At 49.9% G+C, this 10,239-nt stretch overlaps 2 protein-coding genes and 1 long non-coding RNA gene across 8 annotated transcripts in view; 1 reads left to right on the forward strand and 2 right to left on the reverse strand.

Moving 5' to 3' along the window:
• The window catches only part of grm8b (glutamate receptor, metabotropic 8b), a 45,858-nt gene extending 44,169 nt beyond the window's left edge, over positions 1–1,689 (reverse strand). The window contains exon 1 of one of the 2 annotated variants that reach the window (XM_029154728.3): positions 1,084–1,689. The gene's annotated coding sequence lies outside the window, so the exon portion shown is untranslated. Of the gene's footprint in view, positions 1–1,065 lie in introns of both variants that reach the window. The other variant, XM_029154729.3, reaches the window with a different exon arrangement.
• A 199-nt stretch (positions 1,690–1,888) lies between these two features.
• On the forward strand, positions 1,889–3,293 carry LOC114857853 (uncharacterized). Of its 2 annotated transcripts, XR_008695022.1 has the most exons (5): positions 1,889–2,023; positions 2,155–2,313; positions 2,513–2,642; positions 2,719–2,783; positions 2,870–3,293. It is a non-coding gene; the product is annotated as an uncharacterized LOC114857853 (long non-coding RNA). The 2 variants fall into 2 exon arrangements; XR_003786279.3 differs by having other exon boundaries at positions 2,719–3,293.
• On the reverse strand, positions 3,216–8,384 carry abhd2b (abhydrolase domain containing 2, acylglycerol lipase b). 4 transcript variants are annotated; one of them, XM_029154736.3, is made up of 12 exons: positions 8,065–8,384; positions 7,790–7,936; positions 7,423–7,482; positions 7,004–7,232; positions 6,076–6,251; positions 5,698–5,865; positions 5,334–5,517; positions 5,151–5,243; positions 4,975–5,076; positions 4,823–4,892; positions 4,478–4,562; positions 3,216–3,847 (listed from the first exon to the last, which is right to left on the reverse strand). In XM_029154736.3, exons 4-12 carry the CDS (start codon positions 7,213–7,215, stop codon positions 3,651–3,653), a joined length of 1,287 nt encoding a protein of 428 aa, XP_029010569.1. In that variant the 5' UTR covers positions 7,216–7,232; positions 7,423–7,482; positions 7,790–7,936; positions 8,065–8,384; the 3' UTR covers positions 3,216–3,650. The 4 variants fall into 4 exon arrangements, with proteins under 4 accessions (XP_029010569.1, XP_029010570.1, XP_040927294.1 ...); XM_029154737.3 differs by having other exon boundaries at positions 7,004–7,235; XM_041071360.2 differs by having other exon boundaries at positions 7,004–7,235; positions 7,423–7,936.
• Between the last annotated feature and the right edge of the window lie 1,855 nt (positions 8,385–10,239).

Consider the following 10,239-nt stretch of genomic DNA (forward strand, 5'->3'; position numbering starts at 1 on the left):
GGACAGAAAATGCTCAGATGGTTTAAGATTCTCTGTGACGAGTGAGGAAAACAAAGACAAGCAGCGCCTTCACTGTGTCCTGATCCGTGTTCTCTCTTAGTCCAAGTTTAATCACATCAGCTGATATCTTAATGATTCATTAAATGATGGGAGGCTTCATCACTATCATTTAAACAATGATCATAAAAGTTGCTCTCATTTCCTAGAAGGGGCCGCTGTCGTGGATCCTCGTCCACAGACTTGAGATGCATCTTCTAATCACAGGCGTGATGGACTCGTTGCTGTGGCAACCGTGCACAAATTAAAACTACAGCACAGACTCTGCACACCTGCGGACTGACAGCTGATCCAGCTGTGCCGCTGCTCGCTGCCTGAATCCCATCCCCCATCCTCCTGATGCTGTTTGGACCAATGAATGCACAGCTTTTTAAAACTTAGACTCTGCTCATCCTCCCTCTCCACTCTGAAAAGTAATTCCTCACAATCCTCAGACAAACAACACAACTATGTTACAAGCAAGATTCGTATCTGAACTCTCAAACAGGCACATTGGTTTCTCTCTCTCTGTCTCCCCCCTCTCTCTCTCACACACACACACACACACACACACACACACACACACACACACACACACACACACACACACACACACAAACCCTCAAGGCACACGAATGTGCATTCAAGCTAAAGTTCCATACGCACGAGCACAAAGAGTATTTTGGGCACGCACACAAAATTGCAAAGGTATCACCAAATGCTCGCGCGCACACAAACACACACACAATCACACACAGGCACGCACGCACACACACACACACACACGCACACACCTCCTGGGGAGGCGCGCAGGCTGCTTTAGTACTGAATATATGTGCGCGCGCACGGGCTCAAGTTCCCAGATTCCAGCAGATTCAGCTAAAATGTTAGATCTGTGAAAGTGATCAGGAAGCAGCCGAGCTGAAGTCCAGCCAGCAGCGTTCCGCACTGAGCTGCGTTCATTAGCTGATCAATGAAGAAGGTTCACCACAAACCACACAGCTGCACCACTATAAAGAGCTTTAATACCGTGATGCCTTCAAGTACCTTTGTCCGTGCAACAGAACCAGGTGTTTCCTCTCGGTGTCTGGAATAAGCCAGATGTTCTCCTCCTCCAGCTGTTTGGTCACAAACTCGACACGCGTCCGCGTCCACTCATGATGAAATAAAAACAATCCCACTTTTTCCTTTTGCTGCGCTCCGTTCAGACCCGCTCCCGGCGGAGACGCTGTAAATTCCTCTAAAGCAGGTATCTGATGCTCCGCATCACCTGCAGGTGTCGGTTCGACTCCTCACTGCAGGTTCGACGCTCCGCAGCTCGGGCAGCTCTCCTCCACAGACGCACCTCGAATCAGCGCCTTAACGCGTCAGGGACACATTCACACCAGGCTGGGTTCGTTCCAAATGACCCGAGTCACGAACGCGCGTTGACGCCGCTCTATCCGAAGTGCGCGGCGCGACGCGACGCGACGCGGCTGTGCTGCGTCACAGGAAACGCGGAGACTCGGGGGCTCGTCGCACCCGCGGACTTCAGCTGGATCCTCGGGTCCTCGGGTCCCCGGGGACCGGAGCTGCTCTCACTTCTGGGCAGAGACCGACGCGACCCGGGTCATGACGGACACAGAACAGACACGCGCGCACTCGACGGGAACATGTGTCCGGTTCGTGAAGTAGGAGATGAAGTTAACGATCCTCATCCTGCAGCGAGAGACGCCGATGGAGGCGACGGCTGCAGAGACGGAGGCGGAGCGCCCCCCAGCGCGCAGGCGCAGCAACTGCACGCGCCCTGGTAGAGAGGCGTGGAGACGCTCACACGCCTCATGGAACGGGGTGGTTCTGATGTGAAGAAAACATCCCGTATGTTACAAATGTGTGCTGCCCTCTACAGGAGGGTGGTGACAGGAACTTAATACGCCGTGAATCCACAGAAACGTTGGGAGAGAAGTTGCATAAGAGTTCATTCATCGTTCATCTCCCGGTGGAACCGGTGAGTAATTCATTAGACCGTTGTACTTAAAGCAGAAGCGGGCGAGCACAGCGGTGATTACCGTCCCCGAACACTCGTTCCCGCTTTAAACGGTATTAAACTACTGTAATAGGTGCTCGTTTAACCCAAAGGTTCACTCACTGGAGTTATGTGGAAGATAATGTGTCACCAACGGACAATTAGCAGCTGATAGTTCATACCGGACAGGTGCCCTGAGCGCAGGCTGACACACGATGAGGCAGGAGAGGAAGGTGGTGCCTGATGAGGGGAAACGGGCCGATGAGATGCAGGTGTGTAAGGCAGAATCCTCTAATTTTTGTGTGTGTGTGTGTGTGTGTGTGTGTGTGTGTGTGTGTGTGTGTGTGTGTGTGTGTGTGTGTGTGTGTGTGTGTGTGTGTGTGTGTGTTTTATCCTCAGTGGCCTAATGTTGCAGTAAAAGTGATTTTAATGATTGTTTCAGTTTCTATTGACATTGTATTATGTCAATAGTGGGTTTAGGCAGAACCAGACTAGTCACACATTCATCTGGGCTTCTCGTGCATGACAGTTAAACATCAACTCGTCTGTAAAGTACTACGTTCTCCACTGAGCTTGAACGCAACGCAACACAGGAATCAAAGTAAGCACAGCGACATAAACTCAAAGATCCTTGAATTGAATGTTAAATAGTTTTCCCCATGTTTCCCCTAAAATAGAGTCAACGCTGTTCCTCCGGATGAATGAATCACGTCACCTTCCGTCTCCTCCCACCACCGCAGCAGTTATGCATCCGTCCACATATGACCAGAGTTTAACCAGAGAAAAGTTCGTTACTAAAACTATTGCTGCTTCCTCTTCCCCCCACAGACCTTCCTGCAGAGAACGGCTAAGCTGTGGAGACTCAGTCACAAGTGGTGAAATGAGAGGGATCCATTTAAGTTGTTTACTGGAACTTTGAGTAAGTTACTGGACGTTATGTAACTGAATTATACAGAAAACCTCCGTCCTGTGGGAAACAAACAAGATTAAATCAGATTATCAACAGCTCAATGACTCACGAGAAGCCGCCACACAAACCGTGGCAGACTCACATGAAGGCTCATGATGCTGAGCATCAGGCAAATCATGCAGTGGGTTCTTGTATCACCTGATATGTATGTGTGTCAGTGTTTGGCTCGTCCTTTTAGAAGCTATTAGTCACTGGAATCGCTGGTCCTGCAGCTTGTAGCAACGTTTATTAACATTTGTATTCAAAACCACAAAGAATAAAACTCCTGGAGCTTCAGATGAACTTTAGCGTAACTTTGCATGAGTTTACACATTTAGTGTTTCCTCACATTCACATGGTTATCGTCTGAGACAGACTTTAAAGTCCAGAACCAGATCTGTAAAGGTTTTAATTCTTTACAATGGTTAAAAAAACAAAAGGCAACACATTTCTCCTCAACAATAATTAAAATAGCAAAAAAATATTTTAGTTGTATTTCATGTAGAAAAATATTGCGTTTTTATTTTCATATAGAGGTCAAAGGTGACAACAGTGTTGTAGTTGAAGCACCAGCTACATGCTCCTGCTGTCCAGCTGCCAAAAACCAGCAAAGGGCCAGCTGTGGTACCGGAGTGTAACTGGGAAGCAGAGGATGGAAGCTCAGTGCGTGTGGCCTGTGCTCGGCTGGAAGCAGCTCCCGTCCCGCTGGCTCTTCTCCCAGAGGCAGATGGCGTCCGTGTACTCCACTATGACTTTATCCATCCAGGTGAGGGGCTGAGGGAGGAGCACGGCTCCCTCGAAGAAGCCCAGGTGGCCCCCGTGCTGGGTCAGGGCGAACATCACGTTGGGCATCTTCTCTGCAGAGGAAACACAGGAGTGAGACCAGTGTGTGTGACTGGATGTCTGGGTCCATGAAGCCTCACACCTCTGAATGTACAACTAAATGTGCTCTGTAATGCTACAATAATTGGAAAGTCAAACACCTGAGTGTGTTTACACTTCGTAGCTTTAAGGTCCAAGTGGTTCTTGGCACTGATTTGCACACGTGGGGCTGGTGCATGTGAGCCACTGAAGCAGGACAAGACAGCAGCCAAGCGCACACACGGCTCTCTATATATAATCCAACAGCCCAGATCACATAGCCCTGAAAAATTCAACAAGACTCTCCGGGCCGGACGGTGTTGAGTGTAGACGTTATCATCCCTTAAGGCTCCAGAGGAAGCCAAGCAGATTTAGTTTGCTCTACAACAGCCTGGGCCTTGAGGTCAGGCGCCGATGCACACGCAGCGGACCAAACGGGCCACAAACGGGCCACAAACGGGCCTGGGTGGAGCCCATTAGGACGCCTCATTGTGTGAATGCTCCTGTCTTGTGATTGTGCGGCCGAGGCGGAGGTTTGGGGAAGGTGACGCTTTACCGCCGTGACTCACCTCCTGTAATGCTTCACATGCCTCATAACAGCAGGCAACGGTGGAGGAGGCACAAACCTGAGAGGGAGCGCGGGATCGACAGCAGCGACGGGTGAATCAGGGGGTCGTCTGAGGAGTTGAGCAGCAGCAGGGGCACAGTGATCTGCACAGGAAGCAACAGGTTCAAGGGCTGCAACAGGAAGAAGCGCAGTAACACTAGAAGGAGCGGCTCAGTGATGAACCCTCTGCTGGTCGGATCTGAACACAGGAACATTTATTAAAAGGGACCTTGTGGTTCTAGACACATAAAACACGGGTTATGATGAAATAGAGGAAGAGCACATCAACTAGTTCCCCTTTCAAACGGTCAGAGCTGGAGGTGCTGGTGTGCGATGGCGGGGTCATAGGTCAGCGCTCACGTACTCTGTGCATGTAGCGCACGCAGCTCTCCTTCTCGTAGTACTCCTTCACCGAGCCGTAGCCGTGGAACTTCCTGCACAACAAATCACAACCTCAGTGTGGAGTGGGACGGCGCCGCGGGCCCCACGCGGGCACAGAGTCCGGCCCAAAGTCACCTCATGACGCTGTCGTCCACCTGCACCAGCGACGTGGCTGCGTACAGTCCGCTGAGGTCGGCGGCGCCGATGCTGCTGGAGTTCGAGTTCAACAAGGTGCTCCTGTTGAGCACAAGACGAAGAGTCAGGGCGGAGGTCTCCATCGGCCCGGGGCCGTCTGACTGGCTGCCCCCCACCTGTGCGACAGGATGAGCCTCTTCATGTTGCCCGCCAGCACAAAGTTGTAGAACCTCCGGCACTGGTCCCACTGGAGGAACGTTTCCTGGGCCCTGGACACGCACGCGTGTTTTACAAGCACAGCAGAAACCCAAGCAGCCTCCTCCTGTGTCCTCATCCGGTCCCGATTCTGTTATACACACCTGAGGGCACTGTAGCCCTGACACACGCTGATGCAGCACAGCACCCGCTCCTGGTTCCGCCGGCTCTCGCCCAGGAACTTGCAGGCGATGTTGCCCCCCAGGCTGAAGCCCACGACCACCAGCCGCGTGTGGGGGAAGGCTTGTTTGACGTCGTTCACCATAGCTGCAAACTCCCAGGTGCAGCCTGAACAAAGGGAGCGACTCCGTCAGAGACCGGACGCGCAGCGGATCCCATTCTGGCTGGAGTCAGATTCGCTCAGAGCTTAGCGCTTGTGATGTGTATCTACAAGCCACCAGTTTCCATGAGTGACATGGTTGGAGGAGGACGCTGGCTCCCTGCTCGACCCGCCGCGCGGCCCCTCACCGTAGGTGAACATGCGCGGTGAGGTGAGCTCCACGTCGGGCAGGGCTCCCAGGTGGTTGAGCACGGCGCAGCGGTAGCCCTGCCGCTGGGAGTAGTCCACGAAGGTCCGGATGTAGCGCTTCTCGCTATGGTTACCGATGCCGGGGCAGATTACCATGGTGACGTCATCTGGCAAACACATGCACGGGCATCAAGCGAAGTCAGGCACAAATCTCTGTAGTGTTGATTTAATGAGCTGCTGGAACGCTTCTACTCCGGGGCGTTTATTAGCGGCCGCCCTGCTTTTACACACTGTTATTGCAGACAAGCTAATCAGACACGTCGCTAGCCCTGCTAGCGGCCTGAACAAACACTAGCGGCTCGGCGCTCGCCTCTCACCTCCGGTGCCGTGTTCTCCCAGGGCTTCGAAGAGGTCAAAGGTGGCCGTGGCGCCGTCCTGCATCGGGAGGAACTTGCGGATCCCTCGGGGCGTCGGCGTTTGGACCCGGCCCATCTTGCCATAAAGGACTGTCTGGAGGTGACCACTCTTCCCCCACAACAACGGAGGGATGTATCTGAAAAGAAGCAAAACCTTGACGCTAAGAACCAGACCCCAACGTGCTCCAAAACCAGGAGGTGGCAGAACAAACCCACAGGCCTCGCGTTGACGCTGCTACAGCAGCTACGGAGCATGAGTCACTTCTAATGGACGATTTCATTTCACTAAATCATGCAACTGTAGATAGCAGCAGACAGATAACATTAAAGCCTCTAATACATACAGTCTGTAGAGCAGATAAGACGCAGAACAGACACACCCACTGTAAACATGTACAGTACAAAGTCCCCTGTGGCTCCTCAGGGAGCACAATCTGATAAACTGCCCGAGGGCTGAGTGATGCTGCTGCCTGGAGTTACAGAATACACGTAATAAAGGTTCAAAGGAGAAGCTCGGAACCAACAGCGAGGCCCGTCGGGCCTGGACCCGCCGGGTATCGACCCGCCGGACCTGGACCCGTTGGTCCTGGACCCGTCGGGTCGACAGGACCACGTAATAAAGATTCAAAGGAGAAGCTCAGAACCAACAGCGAGGCCCGTCGGGCCTGGACCCGCCGGGTATCGACCCGCCGGGCCTGGACCCGTTGGTCCTGGACCCGTTGGTCCTGGACCCGTCGGGTCGACAGGACCACGTAATAAAGATTCAAAGGAGAAGCTCAGAACCAACAGCGAGGCCCGTTGGTCTTGGACCCATCGGTCCTGGACCCGCCGGTCCTGGACCCGTTGGTCCTGGACCCGTTGGTCCTGGACCCGCCGGCGGCACACTCACTCTTTGCTCAGCATGGGGCAGGACTTGAGCAGGAAGCGGCTGAGCGCCGTGTCCTGGAAGGCGACCTGCGGAGCGGCCGTGGGGCTCTTGAGGTTGAGGCATCGGACGATGACGTACAGCACGGTGGCGATGGCCGCCAGCTTCACGCCGTCGAACATGGCGGGCAGCTCGGCGCCGAACGCCTGCACGTCGCCCCCCGCGAGGCTGGACATGGTGGACGGGAGGGGACCTGCTGAGAGAGTCGGCCCAGGGTCAGACGCGTTTACAGGAGGTTTGCAGCTGATGATGAAACATCTGGAGAACCGAGAGGTAACTGGGTCCACGGAACAGGAAGAAAAGTCCGGGGGGCGTGTTCCAGCTTCAAGAGACATTTGTAAATCAGCTTTTCACGTTTTAGAAACTGTACAAAGTTCACCCACCTCTGTGTGCGGCCTCCAGTAAAGTGCTTTGTCTCCTCTCAACGCGTTTTCCACTCAGTGCTGGAAAACACAGACTTCAGGAAGTCAGGAATATTAAAAAACTACAGAACCGCAAGGTGGTGTTAAAAACAACGGACACTTCCCGTCCATTCGCTGACAAGCGTTTACTGTGAACGAACGACAAACGCAGGACGAGAAAAAAGACAGTAACGCGGTTGTGAACATCTGGTTTTGGTTCGCTGGACCGGACGGACGCGGGTTCGCGCCCCCGCTGTCACTCAGGTGAAGCCGTCGCTGAACGTGGCCGCAGTGGAGCTGACACGCGCACTCACGCGCTTCTCAGCAGTTCCACGCGTCCCGGTCCTACCATTTTGTGCTGAGGGAGTCGGTCCCGGTTTCGGTCGGATCCGCCCAGAGTCGAGCTCCGGCTCTTGACACCGTGTGTTTACACCAGGAGAGATGACTGACCAGCGGGGAACTCAGGGTGCGTTCAGGTGCAACGACAAAAGTCCACCTTTTCGAAAGACAAATCACAAACGCAGCTAAAACCCAATGGACGCTGTTCTACTCCTACTTTAGTTTTTCAGTCCGCTTCTACAACTGAAGCCGGTCACGTTAACTTATGTGTCAATTAAACCCCACCTTCTTATTCGCAGTCTGCTTCCGTATTTGCTGACCTTTAGTTAAAACGTTGGGAATATCCGAGGGTTCCCGACGGCCTCGTGTCTCACTTCCTACATCTGAGAAACAAAGCGTGTAACAGTAAAAGCTGCTATAACCGTAACTTCATTTCCATCTGCGACGTCTGCGGCTCCGCTGGACGAATGGAAACGATCCCATGAAACCGCAAACACCACCACGCGTCTGCGTTTTATAATAACACTAATGTTTAGACTTTAGACACACATTACATAACACACCGCGGCGGCACCTGGGCGTTAACAGCTGATTCACTCTTCCTCACTCTAACAGTTAAATGGCAGTTAGACATAGGAAAAGTACTTATATGGTCACTTTGCTCTACTACCGGTACTTTTAAGCTGGAGATAATCAGTAGTTCTGCTGTTACTTTGACCTTCACTGCATTCATTAGTTCATTTCCTATCTCTAATTGCAGAACGTCATTTCTTTTCTTTGTGTTATTTATTCTAATGATTTGCCATTAAAACTTGTTTAGCTTTTTCTCTCTCCACCTTGGATTCAACCTCCCCATTAAACATACATTGTCAGTCATTAAACGAGTTATCAGATATATGTAGACATCTGCTGCAGTCTGCGTTCATCTGTGTGTCCGAATAGAATGTCCAACAAACACTAGAATCAATGAACTTTTATAACAGCTTGCAAATTAAGATAAAATATTATATTCTGTGTGGGTTTGTTTTTTTTATTGGAAGCATTACATTTTTAAGGCGCATTTCGTTCTAAAAAGGAGATTTTGTGGAATACTGTGACACCTCCTTTTTCAGTTTCACCTGTGATTGGGTATTTTGACCACTGGAGGGCGCCATTACTCAATGTGACAAATGAGTATAGCTTAACATTCATTCATTATGAAGTATTATATATTTTATATCCACGTTTTATTCAGTTATCAATAAGTGATTCGTGATATAGTTTTTTTAGCCTAGTTAATTTTTTAGAGAAATAGACAAATTTCAGATTTTTATCTTGAGCTTTGTAGTAATGTAAATATCTAGTAAAGGAGGTTCAGTTTCACTCAGTGTAAAACATGATCACATAAGATTAAACATGATAATTTTTCGGTGAACAATTGATCAATTGTTTGAGGATTTTATTTAACTGATGATGCAGTGGTGTCTGTGGTGAACTGCAAACCTCAGCCATGAACCATCTTCAAATGGTTCAAATGATTTCACTTCTTTATCTGATATTGTTTGTAGCTAAATGCCACTCCACACGGTTGTTTCCAGATGGGAGGAAGAAGTGAAAGAGGCCTGGGTGGATCCACCTTGTTTTATGTAAAAAACACAAGTGAAACACAGCCGATTAAAGGACACATTGACCACATGCATGGGAATCATTCACCCTGACATTTCTACATGTTCATGTGGTTTGAATTTACCAGATTATGTTCCACTCCCTAATTCTGCTCAACTCTAATTGAATCATTCTTTGATAAATAATCAACCTCTTGTCATGCAAAGAGACGGTGACATTAAAGGAGAAACAAATTATGCTATGAATGTATTGGAGTCTGACCTCATTGACCACCGATTTGTGTCAACAAGCACAGAGTGCACATGATTGTCTCTGTTCTTATTCTTTATTTTACTGCTGACTAAATTTCACAGTGTGGGATATTGTGGATTGGACAAATATTACTTAAATCTTATATTTATATATGTAATGTTGTTGGCATCAATATATTGGCCCTTGAATGACAAGAAAACAAAACTGTTTTCAACTAATAGTCTTAAGCTGTTTCTCATAACAGGCCTGTGTCCGATCGGGTTGTGCAGTACATTCACAAAAAATATTCAATTTAACATGAACAACACAAAGCCTTAGGTAAATCCATTCAACTAATGCCAGCACCAGGTCAGTAGATCTATGACCACAGTTTGTGATGAGAACAGTTGTGAGTTTTTGTACATATTATCCATAGAGAGAGAGAGAGAGAGAGGACAGCTAAAAAACAAAAGCAAAGGAACTTTAAAGTCTCATTTTAACCACGACTTTATTATTTGTTCATTGCGTCATATGTGCAGAAACGCAATTTTAGCCACAGTGCTTCACTAACTTCCTCCACATATCCATCATCTGTCCTAAAATATGCTTAGCAAGGAAATCAGG

Source organism: Betta splendens, chromosome 6 (genome assembly GCF_900634795.4).
Source record: "Betta splendens chromosome 6, fBetSpl5.4, whole genome shotgun sequence".
Lineage (NCBI taxonomy): Eukaryota > Metazoa > Chordata > Actinopteri > Anabantiformes > Osphronemidae > Betta > Betta splendens.

What these genes read in the sequence shown, in the direction of transcription:
- abhd2b (XM_029154736.3), bottom strand. Translation starts at nt 7,215, where the DNA reads ATGTCCAGCCTCGCGGGGGGCGACGTGCAGGCGTTCGGCGCCGAGCTG. An exon ending in ACCGCGCATGTTCACCTACG is followed by an intron (nt 5,518 to 5,697) that starts GTGAGGGGCCGC and finishes CCCTTTGTTCAG; the next exon opens with GCTGCACCTGGGAGTTTGCA. An exon ending in GATCCCGCGCTCCCTCTCAG is followed by an intron (nt 3,848 to 4,477) that starts GTTTGTGCCTCC and finishes TTTCCTCTGCAG; the next exon opens with AGAAGATGCCCAACGTGATG.